General features: G+C 35.0%; 1 protein-coding gene and 1 pseudogene across 1 annotated transcript; both read left to right on the forward strand.

Moving 5' to 3' along the window:
• LOC123913677 (NADH dehydrogenase [ubiquinone] 1 beta subcomplex subunit 2) lies at nucleotides 1-1,877 on the forward strand. The gene is made up of 4 exons (XM_045964493.1): nucleotides 1-191; nucleotides 296-341; nucleotides 454-514; nucleotides 1,612-1,877. The coding sequence occupies exons 1-3, from the start codon at nucleotides 79-81 to the stop codon at nucleotides 502-504; spliced, it is 210 nt and encodes a 69-aa protein (XP_045820449.1). The 5' UTR covers nucleotides 1-78; the 3' UTR covers nucleotides 505-514; nucleotides 1,612-1,877.
• Nucleotides 1,878-3,139: 1,262 nt separating this feature from the next.
• Nucleotides 3,140-19,064, forward strand: LOC123913678 (annotated as a pseudogene).
• Nucleotides 19,065-21,049: the final 1,985 nt, after the last annotated feature.

The raw sequence follows: 21,049 nt of genomic DNA on the forward strand, positions 1-21,049 counted from the left end.
GGTGTGGTTACAGCGAAACCAGCAGCAGCATTGCATTTGAGTTTGAGAGTGAAATCGAGCTTCGATCGATCGAGAGAGATGGGTGGTGGACATGGACATGGGCATGGCGGAACAACCTACAAAGGTGTAACAATTCATCAACCTAAGCGATGGCACACCGTCACAGGAAAAGGCTTGTGCGCTGTCATGTGGTATGTTCATTTCTATGTTCCTCTTCTCTTACCCTAATTTTTTCAATTTCTTTCATCCAATTTTCGTTATTCAGATTTTAATTCAAATTAATTGTTTTTGTTAGGTTTTGGGTTATGTATAGGGCAAAACAAGATGCTCCTGTAGTATTGGTAACACTCTCAACAATTTTCATCAACATTTTATGATTATAAATAATTGCTTGTGAAATTATTTCATTTTTATGATTGCTTGATGTATTTATTTATTCTAATTTTATCTTAGGGTTGGAGGCATCCTTGGGATGGTCATGGTGATCACGGAAGCGAGCATTAATTTTCTTTAGGTACAATCTCGTTATAATCTTTGGTTATTGTTACATTGTTTACAATGCAATTGGTTTAATATTTTAGTGTAGCTCATGTCATGTGGAATAGGTTAATGTTGGTGACATGAACTCGGTAGAATGTGGTTTCTTTCTCATTTTTTGTTGGGTGATTGAAAGTATGTTTTTATGTAATACCATGGTTATCAAATAGAGATTAAATTTGTGAATTGGAATACCTTTTTCCGAATCGTGGATCAAATCTTATTGGGAATTTTCTGATGCATTGCTAATAAAAATGGCATTTTTAAGTGACCAAATAAAATTATAAGCTAAAATGTCGTATATGAACCTCAAATTAATTCAAGATTCAAGTCATATATCAAATGACATATGTTAGTTATACAAAGTTGACAAAGAAAGTTTCTGGCTACACTAAGTTTACGTAGTGATTCGTTCTATTCATGTCCTAATAGATACACACTAGAGATTTGTATTGATTGGATTCAATTTAGTATTGACTTGAGTTACAATACGACTCTCGTGTCTCGTTAAGATACTGATAACCATGACTTATACATCCAATGCATCTAGGACTAGGAAGGTTTGAAGATGGAGCCAGTGACATTTCAAAATTTGGGCCATTTTATATGACAGTTCTACATGAAAATACCACCGGGCCTTCTTCTGTTGGACCTGATTTGATTCTTTCTAAGCCTAGTCAGTACTTTGAAAATTAGGATTTGTTGACTTTGCCTTCTAAGAATGTCATGTAATTGTGTTGCAATTTATTACCAACAGGTTACACTAAACGTAAAAAGAAAGGTGTTTTTAATATCTGATAAGAGTTAAGATCGTTCACTTTCTTCAATTTTCACATGATGTACCTTTTAATGAAGCAAGTGCAATTTATGCCTCTTCATTTTCACATTTGCAAAAGAGCCGTTGTTAATTCATTCCTATTTCGTGAAGTACATATGCTATATGATATACAACTTAATCTTTGAACACATTTGTGGAAGAGGGATTGGGGCTGTAGACAGAAATGATAAGATTTGCATGAAGCAGAATTTGCATAATTATAATTATGATTAACATATGTATTGATTTCTTGGCAGGCTTCAGCTACAAAAACGGGAACATCAGAACTTGAAGGATCTGTGTTCGTGAATGTGTGTTAATCAAATGTTTACTTTATGTCATTCAATAAATTGGCTATACAAGTTTTTTTTACCCATGAAACAAAGCTATATTTGAGCACCTTGTTAACTTGGATGAATGTTTATGATCGTTGTTGCTTGAACTATTTATCCATGTTTTTTGTAAGAGAAATTTATTGTAATATACTTAACGTGTGAAATATGTGCCAAAGGTTTGTCTGTGAGTTAACAACACAAAATTAAAGTACATTTGTGTAGAACTGCCAAAGTAAGCCAATCCTACTCACTGAGTTTGGTCAGAAATTGAGCTAATCTATAACCTGACTCAATTTTTCTAGCGAGAACAGTAACAAAAAAAAAATGAAACAAGGAGTAGGAACTGTTTGCAGAGAGAAGGCAAGGAAGGGGACTTGAAAATGGCGGTGCACTTGTATGGCTGGTTGCAATTGGTGGAGGAAGATGATGTTTGATTTAGGGTTTTCATTTGGGGGTGATTTTGATGCAAATTTCAATCTTATTCCCTTTTTCGTCATTTTAGTTTCTCAATGTTCATCTTCCTTTTCTTTTCTTTTTTTAATACTTTACTTTCACTTTGGTCCCTTGCTACGTGACATAGATTTTTGAAAGAAAAATGACATGTCATAGTCAACTTACTCAACCAATAGTTCATGTCAGCAACAACAAACAATTTTGAGATGAAAGTTTACGTCAGGGACTACTATGACTAACATATGTTAAATTGATAGTTTAAAATGTTTTTTGATGATTCAGAAATTACTATAACGAGTGACACTTTCAAAGACTAAAATTGATGTCTACTCGATATTATCTAGCTAGGACAAAACGTGTATGAAATAGGCCTCCTCTGATTTTGTTTCATTGAAGTCATTATCATTCACAATTTCACATGGTGGGTGCTTGTGATTATATGTTATTTTGCAAAAAATGGAGAAACATAGTGAAAGTGCTATAGCTATATTTTTGGAATGAGTCATAGTCACAAATGCATTATTTTCCTTTCCACTTTTTTTCCTTCTATTATTTATTTTATTTGTAAATAAAAATGATGCAAATAGATAAAATGATGCCAAACCAATGAACTTGGTGAATGATCTTCATTTTTTATGATGGACAAACCAATGCTAATTCTCAGTATTGTTTTATCATTAAACTTTTAAAAAGATATATATAGTTGTAAATGTGTAATATATAGTTTTTTCCCTTTTCATTAAAGTGTTTTTTTATGACGGGCACACATATTGTCATTTTATTTGAGCACACTCACACATTTTTAATCTATCTTTTGTGTTTATGTCTTTCATAAACCGTTCCTAGTAGTAACGATTTTTGGATAATATGTTAGAGATCGTAGATTCCCTCACGGGTTATCTTGTAAAAAAAAAAAGGTTCCATTTCAGCCACATTTGCGCTATAAATATGTCAGAAGCTTTGTTTTTCTTCTCACACTCAACTAACTCATCACTTACATAACTTACTCTCTCACTTTCACTGTTTCCGTTTCAGTTCCTCTTTTTTGAGCGTTTGAGCGTTTCAGTCTTAGCAGAAACAAAACTACTAAGTACTAACCATGAATACTCTCCTCATCCGATCCATGCTCAGAACTAAGGCATGTTTTCCACTTCCATTATTCAATCTTATATAGCCTTTTTCGACATGGAAAATTCATTGCAACCAAAACTAATGAATGAGGGAACAAGAATTACAGCTTTATTAATATTCAACCTTATGGAAATGAAAATTCACAAATTGATGCTTTGAATTTTTAGAATTTCTTACTAAGCTGAATGAATTTTTTTTTTGAAGAAATAAGCTGAATGAATGTTAATCACTTTTTGCCAATTTTTTGGACTTAACTTACCTTTAAGAAACAGAAATGGAGAGATATGATCATTGAATGTTAACAGTGAATTTTTTGTTTAATTTCTGATTACAGACAGCTTCAGCTTTAGTATGTGCAGCGGTTCCCAAAAGTTTTCTGGAAAATATACTTCAGGCTCCCTTAAGGTCTAGGTCAAATAGTGCAGATAATTCAACTTCTGATGTCAAAACTGGCCAAGGGTATGTATATGGTTCTTCTTTACTAGTATGTATGCAGTTTTGAGAACTGAATATAACACCTATGAAACACAGACTCCGACACGGAACACCTGACACGATACAGACACGGACACGTCGACACCGCTCATGTAAAAAACATAGGATACGGATACCGCAACATATTTATAAAAGATCTAAACTGAGAGTCAAAATATATACACGTGCATCTAAGTTGAACAAGTTATTTCATTAAAAAAAAGTCTTAAAACAATATACGATTGTATACAATTGTATTTGGTCAAAATGTAATATCTTTAATCCTTCATTGCAGTGTTGTTTCGTCACATCTTTAACCCTTGTAGATTTGTTGATATGTGTCTAAGGAGAGTAGAAACAAAGAAAAATACAATTTTTTTCGACATTTGTCCAACACATGTCGTACAACTGTCTTACAGGTTCGGACACCGAACCAAGGAGGGTCGGAGTAAAGGAAAAAATGGTTTTTTTTAGACACCTATCTGAGTTGTCCAACACGTGTTGGACACTGCGACACACCTAATCATAGAGGTGTCCGTGCTTCATAGAACTTATATAATTTGGCACCTTTGAACTTGATAACAGAACATGTGTCTTCTATGATATGATTACCATGTGTAAATCTGCTGAAAGATTTTGATTATTTCAGGTTCAAGGGCCATGATATGCTTGCCCCTTTCACACCTGGGTGCCAGACTACTGATGTGAACCCTTTGATTATTGAGAAATCCGAGGTATACTTCCATGCTATGTTTCTTCGGTTTTTCTAGTATTACTGTAATGTAATATATGTTTGTAAATGAAGTTTCACTTTGTTTTTATTCAAAAGATAATTAGTGTTTTTGTGTGTAATTTCCCTGATTAATGAATCCAGGGAAGCTATGTTTATGACATTAATGGGAAGAAATATCTTTGATGCACTTGCTGGTCTATGGTGCACTGCTTTAGGTATATATATGATTTTAGGGTAAATGATCATTTACCCCCTGCAAAATAAGAAAATTTTCGTTTACCCCCCTATGCAGATTTTTTTTCTGTTTACCCCCTTGCAAAAAATAGATTCACTTATTTTGCCCCCTGTGTGTACAGCAGGACATGTGATTGTGCAAATCTGCTGACATGGCTTGTACTCGTGGAAAAAATAATTAATTTTTATTTTTTAAATTCCATGTCAGATAATATTTTTTTAAAAAAATAAATATATTTTTTTTCCTACAAAATAAAAAAACGGATTTTCTTTTTTTTTTCCACAAAAAATTCCTACAAATAAAATTTTTTTCCTACAAAATTTTTTAAAAAATTTCCTGCAAAAAAATTAATTTTTTTTTCCTACAAATAATTTAAAAAAGTTTCCAACAAAAAAAAATAAAAAAAATGAATTTTCTTATTTTGCTCCCAAATAAATATTTACTCCAAAATAAAGTTTATTTTCAAAATAAAAATTTTAAAGATTTATTTTCAAATCTTTTTGAATTAAAAAAAACATTATCTTTATTTTTTAAAAACAAAACATTATTTTTTTTAATCTATTTGAATTAAAAAAAAATAGAAAAAGAAGTTTTATTCGTGTTTTCCTCTTCTACCAAAACCATTTGCCCTAGAACTAAAAAAATAGAAGGAAGCAGAAGACAATAACGAAGTAGAAGACGATTCCGGTGATTGAAGAAGATGACGACGATTATGATCACGACGGTGGAAGCAAATCGGTGAAGATTCTGTTTTGTTTAAATAAAAAAAATTTGAAAATAAATCTTTAAAATCTTTATTTTGAAAATAAACTTTATTTGGGAGCAAAATATGAAAATTCGTTTTTTTATTTTAGGAAAAAATAATAATTTTGTACGAAAAAAAATTATTTGTAGGAATTTGTTTTAATTTTGTAGGGAAAAAAATTTTATTTGTAGGATTTTCTTTTAATTTTGGAAAAAAAATCGTTTTTTTTATTTTGTAGGAAAAAAAATAATTTCTTTTTTTTGAAAAAAATATTATCTGATGTGGAATTTAAAAATAAATATAAATGTTTTTTTCCATGTGAACAAGCCACGTCAGCAAATTTGCACAATCCAATATCCTGCTGTACACAAAAGGGGCAAAATGAGTGAATCTATTTTTTGCAAGGGGGTAAACAGAAAAAAAATATGCCTAGGGGGTAAATGAAAATTCGCTTATTTTGCAGGGGGTAAATGATCATTTACCCATGATTTTATTTCTGCTTTTTTTTATCTCTTCTTGAGCTTTGATATCTCAGATTTCCCTTTTTTATCATTTCTTAATGTCATATTTCTTTGGTTCATGTTCTCAATCCATCTTCCTGAGCTTTGGGGTCCATCTTCCTCCCCTCTAGGCTCTATTTATTATTAAAGTGTGGTTCTGATATTGTTTATATAAAAAAAGGTGTGGTTCTGATATAATAAAAGAAAGAAGCCACTAGGTTTGGTCTAGTGGTGAGGGGTTTGGGTTCTGGGTTCGATCCCCAGCTCATTGTAAACAAAAAAAAAAAAAAGGAATTGAATGAATTAAACTCAGGTGTTCTAGAGAGCGGAGACCTGAACTCTCCGGTCTCTACACTTGGGCATCCTTATGTAGACCTCCCAAGTTACAAAAGGATAACTACCAACTAACAGCCTAACTAAACCTAACTGCTACAAGGGCTACAAAAGACTAGTTCCTAAACTAACTCAAACAACTAAAACAGCAACTAACTAAACGAGGGAAACACATCGTTAATTGCCACTGTTGTTCCTTCTTCTGCTATAGAATTTAAAAGCTGGAACTGTGGGAGTGCTATTCCTAACACTAACACAGAGGTTTAATCCTTTATTTCTCCTTAAAAACACAATATTGCCGCCATCTTGTTAAAATTATAAATAAAAACAAAAAAACCATTGCTTTAATTCTTTACTTTGACAGCAAATGCATTTTATTTTGCAGGGGGAAGCGAGCAGACCCTTGTTGATGCTGCCACTGCACAGTTGAAGAAGTTGCCATTTTACCATTCCTTTTGGAATCGAACCACAAAACCTTCATTGGTATTCATATCAAACTCTTATAGCTTACGCAACATTGTTTTTTGCTTGCATATTTTTCTTATTTATAATTTGCTTCTACATTATTTCTTTCTTTCATTTGCTCTTCCCTTTTATACAAGAGATCCACCACACTGGGAGATCCTCAATGTTGCTTTTGTCTCTCCCATTTTATTCCACTCAGATGCTAAACAACATTGAGGATCTTTGAAATTTTGGTGGTGATTGGATTTTTGGATTGTTGAAGTGAAACTGTGAGAGAGATATTGATAGTGATGGCATGGTTTAGAGCCGGTGCTAGTATAGAAAAACATGCTATTAAGAGGAGACTTACTCAACGTGGTGGATCCTCATATCTTGTGTCTAGGTCTAGAATGCTTCCTTCAACACAAGGTAGAAAGTTTCATACCACTGTTTTAAGGAGCAAGCTGCACCTGTGCCTCGTGCTGTGCTGCTTTCCAGGTTGACTGATAGTTTCTTAGATGGGATAAGTAGTGTGGACATGAGCAAATGCTTCTTAGGAAAATCTCATTATGCAGAAAATAAATGAGTTAGCGATAAAGTAGATTTCATATCAAGATTTATCCTGGTTCATATAGTGCTTTTCAATTTTGATATTTTCTTAATATATATTTCGTCATTCAGGATCTAGCCACGGAGCTCCTACAATTTTTTACAGCCAGAAAAATGGCTAAAGCTTTTTTTGTTAATGGTGGGTCAGATGCCAACGACACTCAGGTGTGTTAAATTAATCATCCTCTTATTTGTTAGTGTATCGTGGCTAAAACTTTAGGATTGATGTTTCAAATCAAATGTGTTAGCTTTCTCTGCAAAATAGAAGTTTAGCATCAAAACTATAAACTCGAAAACATATACTGCATACAACAGGTACCATTTCAGGGCAAATCTAGGAGTACGAGCTATCAAGTTCAAGCACATAATATATTGAAAGACAAAATGAAATATATTCTCAACCAAATGTGGTTATTTAAAAATAAACATAACTTATGTATGTTGTACGGATTTGAGTAGATGTCGTGTCAACATAGTACACTGTTTATGCAGAATAAATTTTAGCTAAATTCATATATTTCCTCGCAGGTAAAAATTGTATGGTATTATTACAATGCCCTTGGAAGACCAAATAAGAAGAAATTCATAGCTCGTTCTAAATCGTACGCATGAAATCTCAATCAATTCTGTTGTCTCTAATATACCTGAAAAGTATGCATAATAGCTTATGTGTTTCCGCATTTTGTCAGTTATCATGGTTCAACACTGATAGCAGCCAGTCTTTCTGGGTACCTTGAACAACCCTTTTTTCCAGTAAACTTGTGCTTATGTAGAACATTTTAATGTTATTTATAAAAAAAATCTTTAATCGATTATCTGGACAATGTACATTTCAGTCTTCCGGCTTTGCATCAAATGTTTGATCTGCCAGCTCCTTTTGTTTTGCATACTGATTGTCCACACTACTGGCGGTTTCATCTTCCAGGTTATTATTTAGATGGACATGTTTTTCAATAATATGTTAGATATCTATCTTAAGGTATAAATATTATGCATGCTTATATGACATCTCAGGTGAGACGGAGGAAGAATTTTCAACCAGATTGGCCAACAACTTGGAGGAGCTAATTCTGAAAGAGGGACCAGAGACGGTAATAATATATTAATATGCAAAGTGTTTCCTTCAACTGGAATGTCAACGTTATCACTGATCTATATTTTTTTTTGGTTACAGATTGCTGCATTTATTGCAGAACCAGTGATGGGGGATGGAGGTGTCATACTTCCACCAGCAACTTATTTTGATAAGGTATTTTCTCATCATCAATGCTTCATACTTGATTTCCACATTTTCAAGCTTGATGCAAGTATTGTTTAGCATGAGAAAACGTTCTTTATTTCCATTTTATGCAGGTAATTCTAGTATATAAATAGGTGTGTTTTTGTGTAACATCTCAGATCTCACTACTACCTATCTAATATAATTCATTGTGGGCCGTAGTTTTCTTTTTATGATTTTTGTTGTCTAAACTCTGAAAAAACATATAACCGGTGGAATAAAGTAGGACAAATATATGGAATGGGATGGAACTGATGCCATTTTGAACTTATAAAAATTTCCTTGTAACATTTAATTCTTATGTAGATTCAAGCTGTTGCCAAGAAGTATGATATCCTTTTTATTGCGGATGAGGTACTTCATTAACTCTTCAAATACTATTATGTAAGATATCCTGTTCAGAGTCTTACATTCTGATTGCTGTCTTATATGTCTCTTTATGTCTTCTTTTGAAGGTGATCTGTGGCTTTGGGAGGCTCGGGGCAATGTTTGGTTCGGACAAATACAACATTAAGCCAGATCTTGTTTCCTTGGCAAAGGTACAATTAACAGCTCTAATTACAGATTTACCTTTTCATAATTTTAGAAGTTTGCACTATGTTCCTCATTTTCTGTTGGACTTCTAGGCACTGTCGTCTGCATACATGCCGATTGGAGCTGTCCTTGTGAGCCCTGAGATTTCAGAAGTAATACATTCACAATGCAGCAAACTTGGTATAATGGTTCATTTTTATTCATTCAACACGTCATCTTTAGGTTTAGTATTTTTGACACACGTTTCCTTATTTTAGGCTCATTTTCTCGCGGCTTCACTTATTCTGGATCACCTGTACCTTGTGCTGTTGCACTTGAAGCACTCAAAATCTACAGGTATGTTCCTTTATTTCTACCATTTTAAAACTAATATGAAGTTAATTCCTTCGATGTTTGGCTATGGAATGTGATAATTCCTTATCTTCACAGGGAGAGAAATATTGTTGACGTAGTAAATAAGATAGCTCCAAGGTTCCAAAATGGCATTAAAGCATTTTCTGACAGTCCCATCATTGGAGAGGTATATACTATTTGCAGGTTAATTTTATGTTTGTGGTTGATATAAATGCACGAAAAATGTGACACTTCTCTATTTGCAGATTCGGGGAACGGGCTTGATCTTAGGGACTGAATTCACGGACAACAAATCGCCCAATGATCCATTTCCTCCTGAATGGGGCAAGTTCAAGACTTATCTCTCATTCCTTTGCCCGATTAATTTATATAACATGGCATTTATTCTGTCTGGTGATATTATGAGTAGTTTAAGCAGCATACTATCTAATATATGATATGACTATCCTTTGATTAACAATTACAGTCTGAGTGAGACATAAACATTAAGTGGGGTGCCTCCTTTCAGGTTTAGAGTCTGATAGGGTTCAATTGATATAGAAAAGGAAAATTGAAACACAGAGTTCAACAAAAGGGAAATTATACTTATTTTATTGAATAAGGTTAGAGATCAAACGGGATCTAACCATGAATACAGTATAGTAAGAAAAGTAGAAATAAAAACAGGAAATTAGGGTAAAATAAGCATTTCGAGCTGCTTATGCACTCCTCTGCAAAGACTGTGACTGAATATTTTTCTGCGTACTCCTCCAATCAGCAAATCCTAATAAATAGGAAACAAAATCCCTATTCTCTCTCCAATCAGAATAATCAGGAACTAAATCCCTATTCTCTCTCCAATCAGAATAATTAGGAAACTAGAGCCATATTCTCTCTCCACCACGTGGCTATTCGCACCTCTCTCTTTATTTTTACTCTTCCTTGTATAAACAATATCATACCTATCAATACCCCCTCCTTCAAGACTCTCTTTGACCTCAAAGAGAAAATCAGGAAACTCTTGTCTCATCTTTTGAACCAATTCCCATGAGTTTTCAAATTCTGGTAATCCTTGCCATTTTACTAACACCTCCAACTCTCCTTTTTCATTGACCCTAGTGTCTCTTGCCTCCTCCGGGCCTGGTTCCAATTGCCAACTCTCATTCATGCAAGTAGGTAAAGGTTGAGTTTCTACATTAGTTGAAACTGCCTTCTTTAGCAAGGATGCATGAAAAACAGGATGCACTCTACTGTCTTCAGGTAGCTTAAGTTTGTAAGCCACAACTCCTACTCTTTCCAATATCTCATAGGGTCCATAATATCTAGGACTCAATTTTTGATTGAACCTTTTCGCCAACTTTTGCAACTTATAAGGTTGGATTTTCAAATAAACCATGTCTCCTACTTGATAATCCACCTCTCTTCTATGCTTATTGGCCTGTACCCTCATTTGATCTTGGGCTTTCAACAGTTGATCTTTCATTTCCCTAATCATTTCATTTCTTTCAGCAGTCAATTTATTGACTTCTTCTACTGCAGAAAGTTGCACATCTCCTCTAACTAAGATTGGCGGGCTTCTTCCATACAAAGCTTCAAAAGGAGTGGACTTAATAGAGGCATGGTAATTGGTGTTGTACCAGTATTCTGCCCATGCTAACCACTTAGGCCACATCTTAGGCTGTCTCCCTGTCAAGCATCTTAAGTACGTTTCCAAACATCTATTCACCACCTCAGTCTATCCATCAGATTGGGGATGATATGCACTACTGTACTTTAGCTTTGTACCAGCCTGTTTGAATAATTCTGTCCAAAAAGAACTCAGAAAAACTCTGTCCCTGTCAGAAACTATTGAGCTAGGAAAACCGTGTAATCTTACTATTTCTTTGATAAACAGTTCTGCTATATCTTTGGCTGTGTAGGGATGCTTTACTGGCAAGAAATGAGCATATTTTGTCAATCTATCAACTACTACCATAATAGTATCAACTCCTTGAACTTTAGGCAATCCACCTATAAAGTCCATAGAGATATCACTCCATAATTGAGTGGGAATGGGTAATGGTTGTAAAAGACCTCCAGGACTCAGAGTTTGGTATTTGTTCCTTTGACAAACTTCACAAGATTCAACATAGGCTTTGATGTTTTTTCTCATTCCCTCCCAAAACACCAAACCGGCAATCTTCTTGTAAGTTCGTAAATAACCAGAATGTCCTCCAGTGGCTGTGTCATGAAACTCATGTAGGATCCAAGCAATCCTGGGTGATTGTTTTGGAATCACTATCCTTCCTTCATGAAACAGTTTTCCTCCTTTTAATTGATAACCAGGGTGACTCAAGGAATTACTCATTAAATCTTGGATAATATTTTTCAACTTTTCATCGCACTGTATCTCTTCTTCTAACCCTTCCCAGGCTTCACATTGTACCATAGCAATAGCGGCATATTGCATCTGTCTGGAAAGGGCATCAGCAGCACTATTTTCTTTCCCTGGTTTGTACTTCACCTCAAAATCAAAACCAATCAGTTTTGCAATCCATTTTTGTTGCTCTTCGCCCATCAATTTCTGTTCAGTAATGTGTTTCAAACTTCTTTGATCAGTGTGAACTATAAATTTTTTTCCTAGCAGATATGGTCTCCATTTTTGTACAGCTATTACTATAGCCATAAGTTCCCTCTCATACACAGATTTACCTTGAGCTCTAGCAGATAAAGTTTGGCTCATGTATGCTATGGGCTTGCCTTCTTGCATTAACACTGCACCTATACCATGGCCAGAAGCATCAGTTTCTAACACGAAATCTTTCTTAAAATCTGGCATGGCTAGGACTGGTATAGTGGTCATAGCTTTCTTTAGGACTTCAAAAGCATGTTGTGGCTCTTCTCCCCATTTAAAATTATCTTTCTTCAATAACTGCGTTAAAGGCCAGGCTATTTTGCTATAGTTTTTAACAAATTTTCTATAATAACCTGTCAAGCCCAGAAATCCCCTAAGCCCTTTTAAATCCTTGGGAATCGGCCATTTTAACATATCTTCTATTTTCTTAGGGTCTGCAGATACTCCTCCACCAGAAATAATATGGCCCAAATATTCAATTTCTGCTTGGCCAAATGAACATTTTTTCTTATTTGCAAACAGTTTGTGACTTTGTAGAGTTTGCAAAATTTCTGTCAAATGTAAAATATGTTCATCTTTGTTGGTGCTGTAGATTAGAATGTCATCAAAAAATACCAACACAAATTTTCTCAGATAGGGTCTTAATACATCATTCATTAATGCTTGAAATGTAGATGGAGCATTGGTCAAACCAAATGGCATGACCATGTACTCATAGTGACCCTCATGGGTCCTAAAAGCAGTCTTAGCTATATCTGTTTCCTTCATTCTAATCTGGTGATAACCAGATTTTAAATCTAATTTAGAAAATATGATAGCCCCTCCCAATTCATCAAGTAACTCTTCAATAACAGGTATAGGAAATTTGTTAACTACAGTTACCTTATTCAAAGCCCTGTAATCAGTGCAGAACCTCCAGCCTCCATCTTTTTTCTTTACTAATAATATTGGACTAGAGAAAGGGCTTGTGCTGTGTCTGATAATCCCTGCTTGCATCATTTCTTTTACCATTTTCTCTATTTCATTCTTTTGGTAGAAAGGATATCTGTAAGGCCTTCGGTTAGGGATAGAAGCACCTGGTTGTAAAACTATAGCATGGTCATGTTCTCTGGGTGGTGGTAACCCAGTAGGCATATTGAACACTTCTTCAAATCTTGCAATTACTTCTTCCCAGTCAGAATTAATTCCATGATTACTTTGGTTCTCTGCCTGCACTTCATGCACATAAAACCCCATTCCTTCTTTAGAGATAGCTTTCAACAATGTTCTCCAATTAACTTGACTATTGCACATGGATGGATCACCTTGAATCATGTACTTGTTGCCCTGCACCTCCCATTTCAGACACAAGTTACCAAAGTTTGCTTCTATATTGCCCAAACTAGCTAACCAGTCCATTCCCAAAACCATCTCTGAACCACCAAGTTCCATGATAAAAAAATGCTGTTGAAATTTAACATCTTGGATGCTAAATCCCAACTCTTCACAAACCCTATGATTTTTCACCTTCTCTCCGATACCTACTTCAATGATATAAGCAGGTGTCTCAGTCACTGCTAAACTAAGCTCATTCACCAATTTAGAAGCTATGAAATTGCTTGTAGCTCCTGAATCTATTAATGTCAACACTCTCCTACCTCCTATATCAGCCCACACTTTAAAAGACTTGTTGGAGGTGAATCCCTCTTTACTCTGCAAGGACAATTGTAATGTCTTTAGTTCCTCCACTAATTCCACCTCCTCCTTCTGTTCTTCCACCCAATCCTCTCCTTCCTCCTCTTCACTACTTGCTTCACATAATTTCAATTGCATGTGCTTGAATTTGCACACATGTTCCCTATTCCACTTATCCCCACACTTGAAACATAGTCCCTTCTTACTTCTTTCTTCTAATTCTGCAGGGTTAAGACTTCTTCCCTTTCGGTTATCAGTATTCACTGAGCCACTCTTCCCATTCTCCTTCTTAAACCCACCATACTCCCCAGGGTCCTTGAACCTTGAGGTACCTCCTCTATCCCTCCAACCACTTCCTCTCTTCCACACAACTTCATTTTTCTCTTCAATGAGTAAAGCCTTGTCCATTAAATCAGCCAAGTCATGGCTTTCATACAATTTCAGTTCTGCTTGAATTTCTTCCTTCAACCCATTTAAAAAAATTGACTCCAACATCACCCTTTCCTCCCTACGTAATGGTGCTACCAGTTCTTCAAATTTGTCTCTGTACTCCAAAACAGTCCCTTTTTGCTTTAGACTGAGTAGTGGTCCCAATGGGTTCTGCAATAACCCAGGTTGGAATCTTTTAAGTACTGCTATTTTGAACTCTCCCCAAGTTCGCAATGGTGTTTGTGTTTCCCACCATTGAAACCAGTTCAAAGCCTTCTCCTCCAACGCCAACACCACAGTATCCACTTTGTCCTGCACACGTATTTCAGCCAACCTGAAATATCGTTCTACTCGTACTAACCACCCATACACATCCTCCCCTTTGAAGATCGGTATATCTAATCGCCTCCCACTTCTTCCCAATTGAAAACGGCAACCACCATTATTACGTGCTGGACGACGTCGTGATTCTGATGACACGTCGCTGTGATCGCTCCCATCGTCTTCCTCGTGGTTCCGATTTCGTCCATGACGCTAGCGGTTTTGTGTTTCAGCCATAATTTGACAAACCTGATCCGCCGAGATCTGAGGACGCGATTGCAATTCTACCAACATCTGACGCATTTGTTCCATCGTCGCCTCCATCGTGCTTGTTTTCTGTTCTACGAGATCGATTCTATTTTCCATCTTGTTACACTGTCAGAGATCTAACCAAGGCTCTAGATACCAATTGATGGCGGATGCTAGCGTGAGTTAGTAGAACATGTCTCCCACCAATGAGTCATGTGTTATGTGGATCGGATTGAATGTGTACGTGATATTATGGTGTACTGTTAGTATTATATTATTTTCTATTTTTGAAAAAAAGTTCCAGATTTTTTTGGAAAAAAGTTTTCGATCTTTTTTGTGGAAAAAATTTTCGATTTTTTTTCGGAAAAAAGTTTTCGATTTTCGGGAGAAAATTTTTGATTTTAGATAAAAACAATTTCGGAGGTTTTGTCTGAACAAAAAAGATTCCGTTCTTTTTTTCGGGAAAAAAGTTCCGATATTTTATTCGGAAAAAAGTTTCGGATATTTTCTGGAAAAAAAGTTTCCGATATTTTTCTGGAAAATTTCTAATATTTTATTTGAAAAAAAAGTTTTAAATATTTTCTGTTTTTTCACTCTTTTTTGTATCAGCAATACTTTTTAAGATGAACATTTCGAAACTATTTTCCCCAAAAAATCGGGAACTTTTTTCCGGAAAACATCGGAACTTTTTCCAGAAAAAATCGAAATCTTTTTTTCGGAAAAAATCCGAAACTTTTTTCCCGAAAAAAGAACGGAAACTTTTTTTTCCAGAAAAACTCCGGAATTGTTTTTATCTGAAATCGAAACTTTTCCCCTAAAAAATCGGGAACTTTTTTCGGGAAAAAAAATTGATAATTTTTTCCCGAAAAATATCAAAAACTTTTTTTTCAAAAAAAAAAAATTTAATACTGACAGTACATCATAATATCATGTACACATTCAATCCAGACCACATAACACATGACTCATCGGTGAGAGACCTATCATGGTCTCCCACCCTAGAATCCGCCCCAATTGATAGGGTTCAATTGATATAGAAAAGGAAAATTGAAACACAGAGTTCAACAAAAGGGAAATTATACTTATTTTATTGAATAAGGTTAGAGATCAAACGGGATCTAACCATGAATACAGTATAGTAAGAAAAGTAGAAATAAAAACAGGAATTAGGGTAAAATAAGCATTTCGAGCTGCTTATGCACTCCTCTGCAAAGATTGTGACTGAATATTTTTCTGCGTACTCCTCCAATCAGCAAATCCTAATAAATAGGAAACAAAATCCCTATTCTCTCTCCAATCAGAATAATCAGGAACTAAAGCACTATTCTCTCAAATCAGAATAATTAGGAAACTAGAGCCCTATTCTCTCTCCACCACGTGGCTATTCGCACCTCTCTCTTTATTTTTACTCTTCCTTGTATAAACAATATCATACCTATCAGAGTCTAAAAAAAACGATAGATAAATTTGTTTTTAGGTCTATAATGGCTCATCTTTTCTGCTTTACTCTTCTTTATTGTAGTAAATCAGTTCACAGATTTAAACTTTGAACAAGCACGCTATTTTTATGCGGATGTTGGCATATTTACCAGTTTGATCTGATACTTGATGTACATTACAGGAGTAGGTGCTTATTTTGGAGCACAATGCGAGAAGCACGGGATGCTCGTCCGAATAGCTGCTGGAGATAATATTATGATGTCTCCACCATTTATTATATCACCTGAAGAAGTTGACGAGGTAACTTCATGAACAAACTTCTGTTCTTGCCGCTTCATAAAGTTGAAGAAAGACGTATTTCCTCTTTAAATGAACAGAACGTATATTTTTATTGTGATTTAGTAGAGAAATATTGGAATTATGAATTATGCATCTCAGAGATTGCATTGAACTTATTAGTCAAAAGTTACAAATACAAGTGGTTGCAGACTCTTTAAATAGAGCTGCTAAAATATCTGAGCTGGCAGTGCCATCTCATTATTCCTAACAAACTTATTGCCACATCAGCTCTTAGGTGTAACTGACTGTAACAAACTTTGTGCCACATCATCATTGTTTACATTTTACTTATTGCCTAATACATTTGCTAACTATCAATTCTATTTTGATATTGTATTCTATTATTCCCCCCTCAAACACAAGGGGTTTCATGAGTAGGGAACACCTTGAGTTTGGATCGAATTGTTGCATAGTTAGCAGGAGACAGTGGCTTTGTAAGTGGGTCAGCCAGCTGGTCATTGGCTGGTAAGTGAAGAACTTGTAGTTGTTTTGAGAGTACCTTTTCCCTTACAAAGTGGATGTCAAGCTCAATGTGCTTTGTTCTTGCATGAAGAATTGGGTTATGAGCTAGTGATACAGCACTTAAATTGTCACATAGGAGAGTAGGAGTATGATATGGAACCTGAAGTTCATGTAAAAGAGACTGAATCCACAGCAGTTCAGCAGTTGTATTGGCCATACTTCTATATTCAGCTTCAGTACTTGACCTTGCTACTAGAGCTTGTTTCTTAGATCCCCAGGAGACTAGATTAGATCCAAAATATATGCATGACCCAGAGGTGGATCTTCTGTCATCTTGGTCAGTGGCCCAGTCAGCATCACTGTATGCTCTTAAAGAGAAGGTTGGACTAGATAAAGCAGGACTTAATAGAAGACCATGATTAGCAGTACCTTTGAGATAACGAAGTATCCTTTTGACAGCTTTCCAATGTGTTTCAAGAGGATGTGCCATGAATTGGCAGACTTTATTGACACTGAATGAGATGTCTGGCCTTGTTAAAGTTGCATATTGAAGGGCTCCTACTGTAGATCTGTATAAGGAAGGATCTGTTAGGGCATCTGTTCCAAATTTGCTGAGTCTGCAGCTGCTGACCATGGGTGAACCGATGGGTTTGCAGTTATCCATATTAGTTTTGCATAGCAAGTCTCTAATGTACTTACTTTGATTGAGTAACAGACCACCTGAGGCAGTTTTGTGCACTTCAATGCCTAAGAAATAGTCAACTTCTCCCAACTGTTTTAGAGCAAATTTGACATTTAGTTTCTGAATGATATCTTGAATGAGATGAGGGGCAGAGCCAGTGATGAGGATGTCATCTACATATATTAACACATAGGTAGTAGTTCCTTGTTGATGAAGAATCATTAGTGAAGGGTCACACTTACTTGCAATGAATCCCATTTGAAGTAAGGTTTGAGTGAGCCTTTCATACCATGCACGAGGGGCTTGTTTTAAGCCATATAAAGACTTGTGTAATTTGCAGACCAATGATTTATCAGAGGACTCAAAGCCTGAAGGTTGTTTCATGTAAACTTCTTCATGTAAGATGCCATTTAAGAAGGCATTGTTGATGTCAATTTGTTGCACAACCCATTTGTGTGTCACTGCTAGAGTTAGAATGATTCTGATGGTTACAGGTTTGATCACAGGTGAGAAGGTTTCTGTAAAATCAAAGCCAGGAGTCTGTAAGAAACCTTTGGCCACTAGGCGTGCTTTGTATTTATTGATGGTTCCATCAGGATTTTCTTTACATTTTACTTATTGCCTAATACATTTGCTAACTATCAATTCTATTTTGATATTGTATTCTATTAAGAAATAAATGAGATTTGTATTCCTTTTTTCCCCAGCTGATCAGCATCTATGGGAAAGCTTTAAGAGATACAGAAAAGAGAGTCCAAGAGCTCAAGTCTCCACCCAAATAGCTGAGGCCGATGATGACGATGATCAAAAACAATACAGAAGACTCATCAGCAGACCTCATCTACCTGACCCGATCGACCTCTCCTTCGCTGTCGACAAATTGGGTCAGTTTGTGTGTCCAATCCCAGAACAGAAAAGAACAGAGTGAAGAGTGAGAATTGTTTTGCTTTGGATCAAACCACACGCTATACCCACTTGCTCGCTTCCCTTTTACAGGTTTCGATTATGTCCACCAATTTTAGTTTCTTCTTAAGTGTATATCGGTTACTTTGTGTTGAAAATTGAAATGGTTAGTTCCACTATGATTTACAATTTTAATCACCCTTTTTTGATTGCAGGGAGCTGATTTGCAGATACCAAATTGGCTTTAGTGAGAGAGGAAAAGAAGGACTTTTGAAAATGCAGTTCATAAGTTCATTTGTGATCTCATTATTTATATCATTTGAATCAATGGTTCTTTTGCACTATGTAAAATGCAGAATTAAACCTGTGTATCCTAAAACATTTGTTTTTTTGGTGTTATTTTAGTAATAATAAAGTAATGAGTTGGTAAAATAAAAAAGGGGCTCAAACATAACAAAAGCTAGTTAGTTTATTATGAGAGTGAGGGAGAGAATTTTGGTCCTTAGGTCTTTCCTTCAGTTTGTTTTAGAGAATTTCATTTGTCCCCCATATAAGTACTCGCGCCATGTGAATTTCTCAAGATATCCCGAGATTAGTTACTGCTAAATGGCGGTGGAAATACTTCAATTTAGGAAAACAACAAAGTAGTCCCTAAACTATCATTAAAAACAACAAAATAATCCCTGCATATTTTAAAAAACAAACACATCCATACGTGATTACCTATCGCATACAACTATAGAAATTGCCAAGGAATTGCCAAGGAATCACTTGAAGATATAAATTGACTATTTGAAAAATCAGTTTTCGTTAAATCACTTGTAGTTTCTTTTTTTTCTTTCCTTTTTAGTAAAAAAAAAAAGTAAACATGAATTCTCACCGTAGTTTTTAACAAAAAAAAGGTAATAGTTTTTGCCAAAATTGTAGTGGCGAATTGTGACCATGTCATTCTCAGTCTCACCATCAATTTAAACATACACTTAATTGACCGTAGGGATGACAACGGGCGCCCATGGGTGCGGATTTGACACTTACCAAACCCAAACTCGAAATCATCACTCAAACTCAAAAACTGTTCGGGTGGCATAACAAAACTCACGCTCACACCCATTGGGTTTGGGTTTTTCCCACTCAAACCCGTAGCGTATTTGAAAATAATTTGCAAATTTAAGAAATTAAATTACAACATAGACTTTGAATTAAATTACAATTAAAATTAATGTCTTCCAAGAAAATTCAAACATAGACTTTCAAGAAATTAAATTACAACTAAAATTACAATATTTACTTTAACACTTATATATAAGAAAAAAAAATTACCCCTCTTCCGTTAGACTAAATCTTTTTGAATATTTTAAATGGACTTTTTACAAAAAATAATTATGATAGGTCTAAGATTTTGGTTTCAATTGTTTTACTTTTTACATCGACTTGATTTAGTTCTTTCCGATAGATCAAATTCATTTTGATATTTTAATTGAAACTTTTTTTACATAATAATTAAATTATCTTGATTGAGTTCTTCACCCATAAGAGATTACTCTATTCACTAGAACAAACCTCTGTTGATAGATTAATTGAATTTTTTTTACAAAAAAAAAAGGGGAAAGATATACATATATGTACATTAAAGTTTAAAATTATTATTTCTAACAAAAAAATTCCAAAATTATTATATTTTTGTTAATGAAAGTTAACTCATATATGACACAGATTTGAACCATTATTTTTTCATTTCTAAAATATTAATTAATTTCAAAATAGAATTTATATATATATATATATGACAACCATTTTTTTTACCTTCACTTTTACATTTTTTAATATTAAAAATATAAACAGAACGGTCTCTTCCTTCTTTCTTCTTTCTTCAAGTATGCGCCACCCCCTTATCTGTCTCACCTGCTTCTTCATTCCTCATCTTAAAATCAAATTGGACATAAGAAAAATTCAACAATTTTTAGTTTGATTTCTATGTTTCAGAACGGTAACATTATTGACCAAGTTTCTCTAAAATGGCAAAATATTTCAAACGGTAACATTATTGCTTAAAATGATAATAACTTTTTCTTTAAAACCAAGCAACCACAACACCTTACTATTCAAAAACTCATTCTTCAATTTCAGTGAACATACAAAATGGAGACTCTCCGATCACCACCGCCGCCGCAGCCATTGTGAACCCAAACCCAATCTCCTGGAGACTCTCCACATTCCTAAAGTTTTGGCTTGCATTGGTAGTTTTCCTCACTTTAACTCTGAGCCCATACCCAAACCTATTTGACACCCTATGTTCTGATCTGGCATGTGCCCACACCGATAAGATCGCGGCGGACGTGGTTTACTATCAGCTTTTGGCATTCACCTCCTTCAACCCACTTGGGTTGGTGCATTGGTATTGGCTTGGGACCTGGGAGTGTGCTCATCTTGAGGTCTGAGGTTCG

This window comes from Trifolium pratense, linkage group LG3 (genome assembly GCF_020283565.1).
Source record: "Trifolium pratense cultivar HEN17-A07 linkage group LG3, ARS_RC_1.1, whole genome shotgun sequence".
In the NCBI taxonomy this organism is placed as follows: domain Eukaryota; kingdom Viridiplantae; phylum Streptophyta; class Magnoliopsida; order Fabales; family Fabaceae; genus Trifolium; species Trifolium pratense.

Coding starts and splice junctions, on each gene's coding strand:
- LOC123913677 (XM_045964493.1), top strand. CDS start 79: ATGGGTGGTGGACATGGACATGGGCATGGCGGAACAACCTACAAAGGT. Junction 192..295: donor GGCTTGTGCGCTGTCATGTG/GTATGTTCATTT, acceptor TGTTTTTGTTAG/GTTTTGGGTTATGTATAGGG. Junction 342..453: donor AAGATGCTCCTGTAGTATTG/GTAACACTCTCA, acceptor ATTTTATCTTAG/GGTTGGAGGCATCCTTGGGA.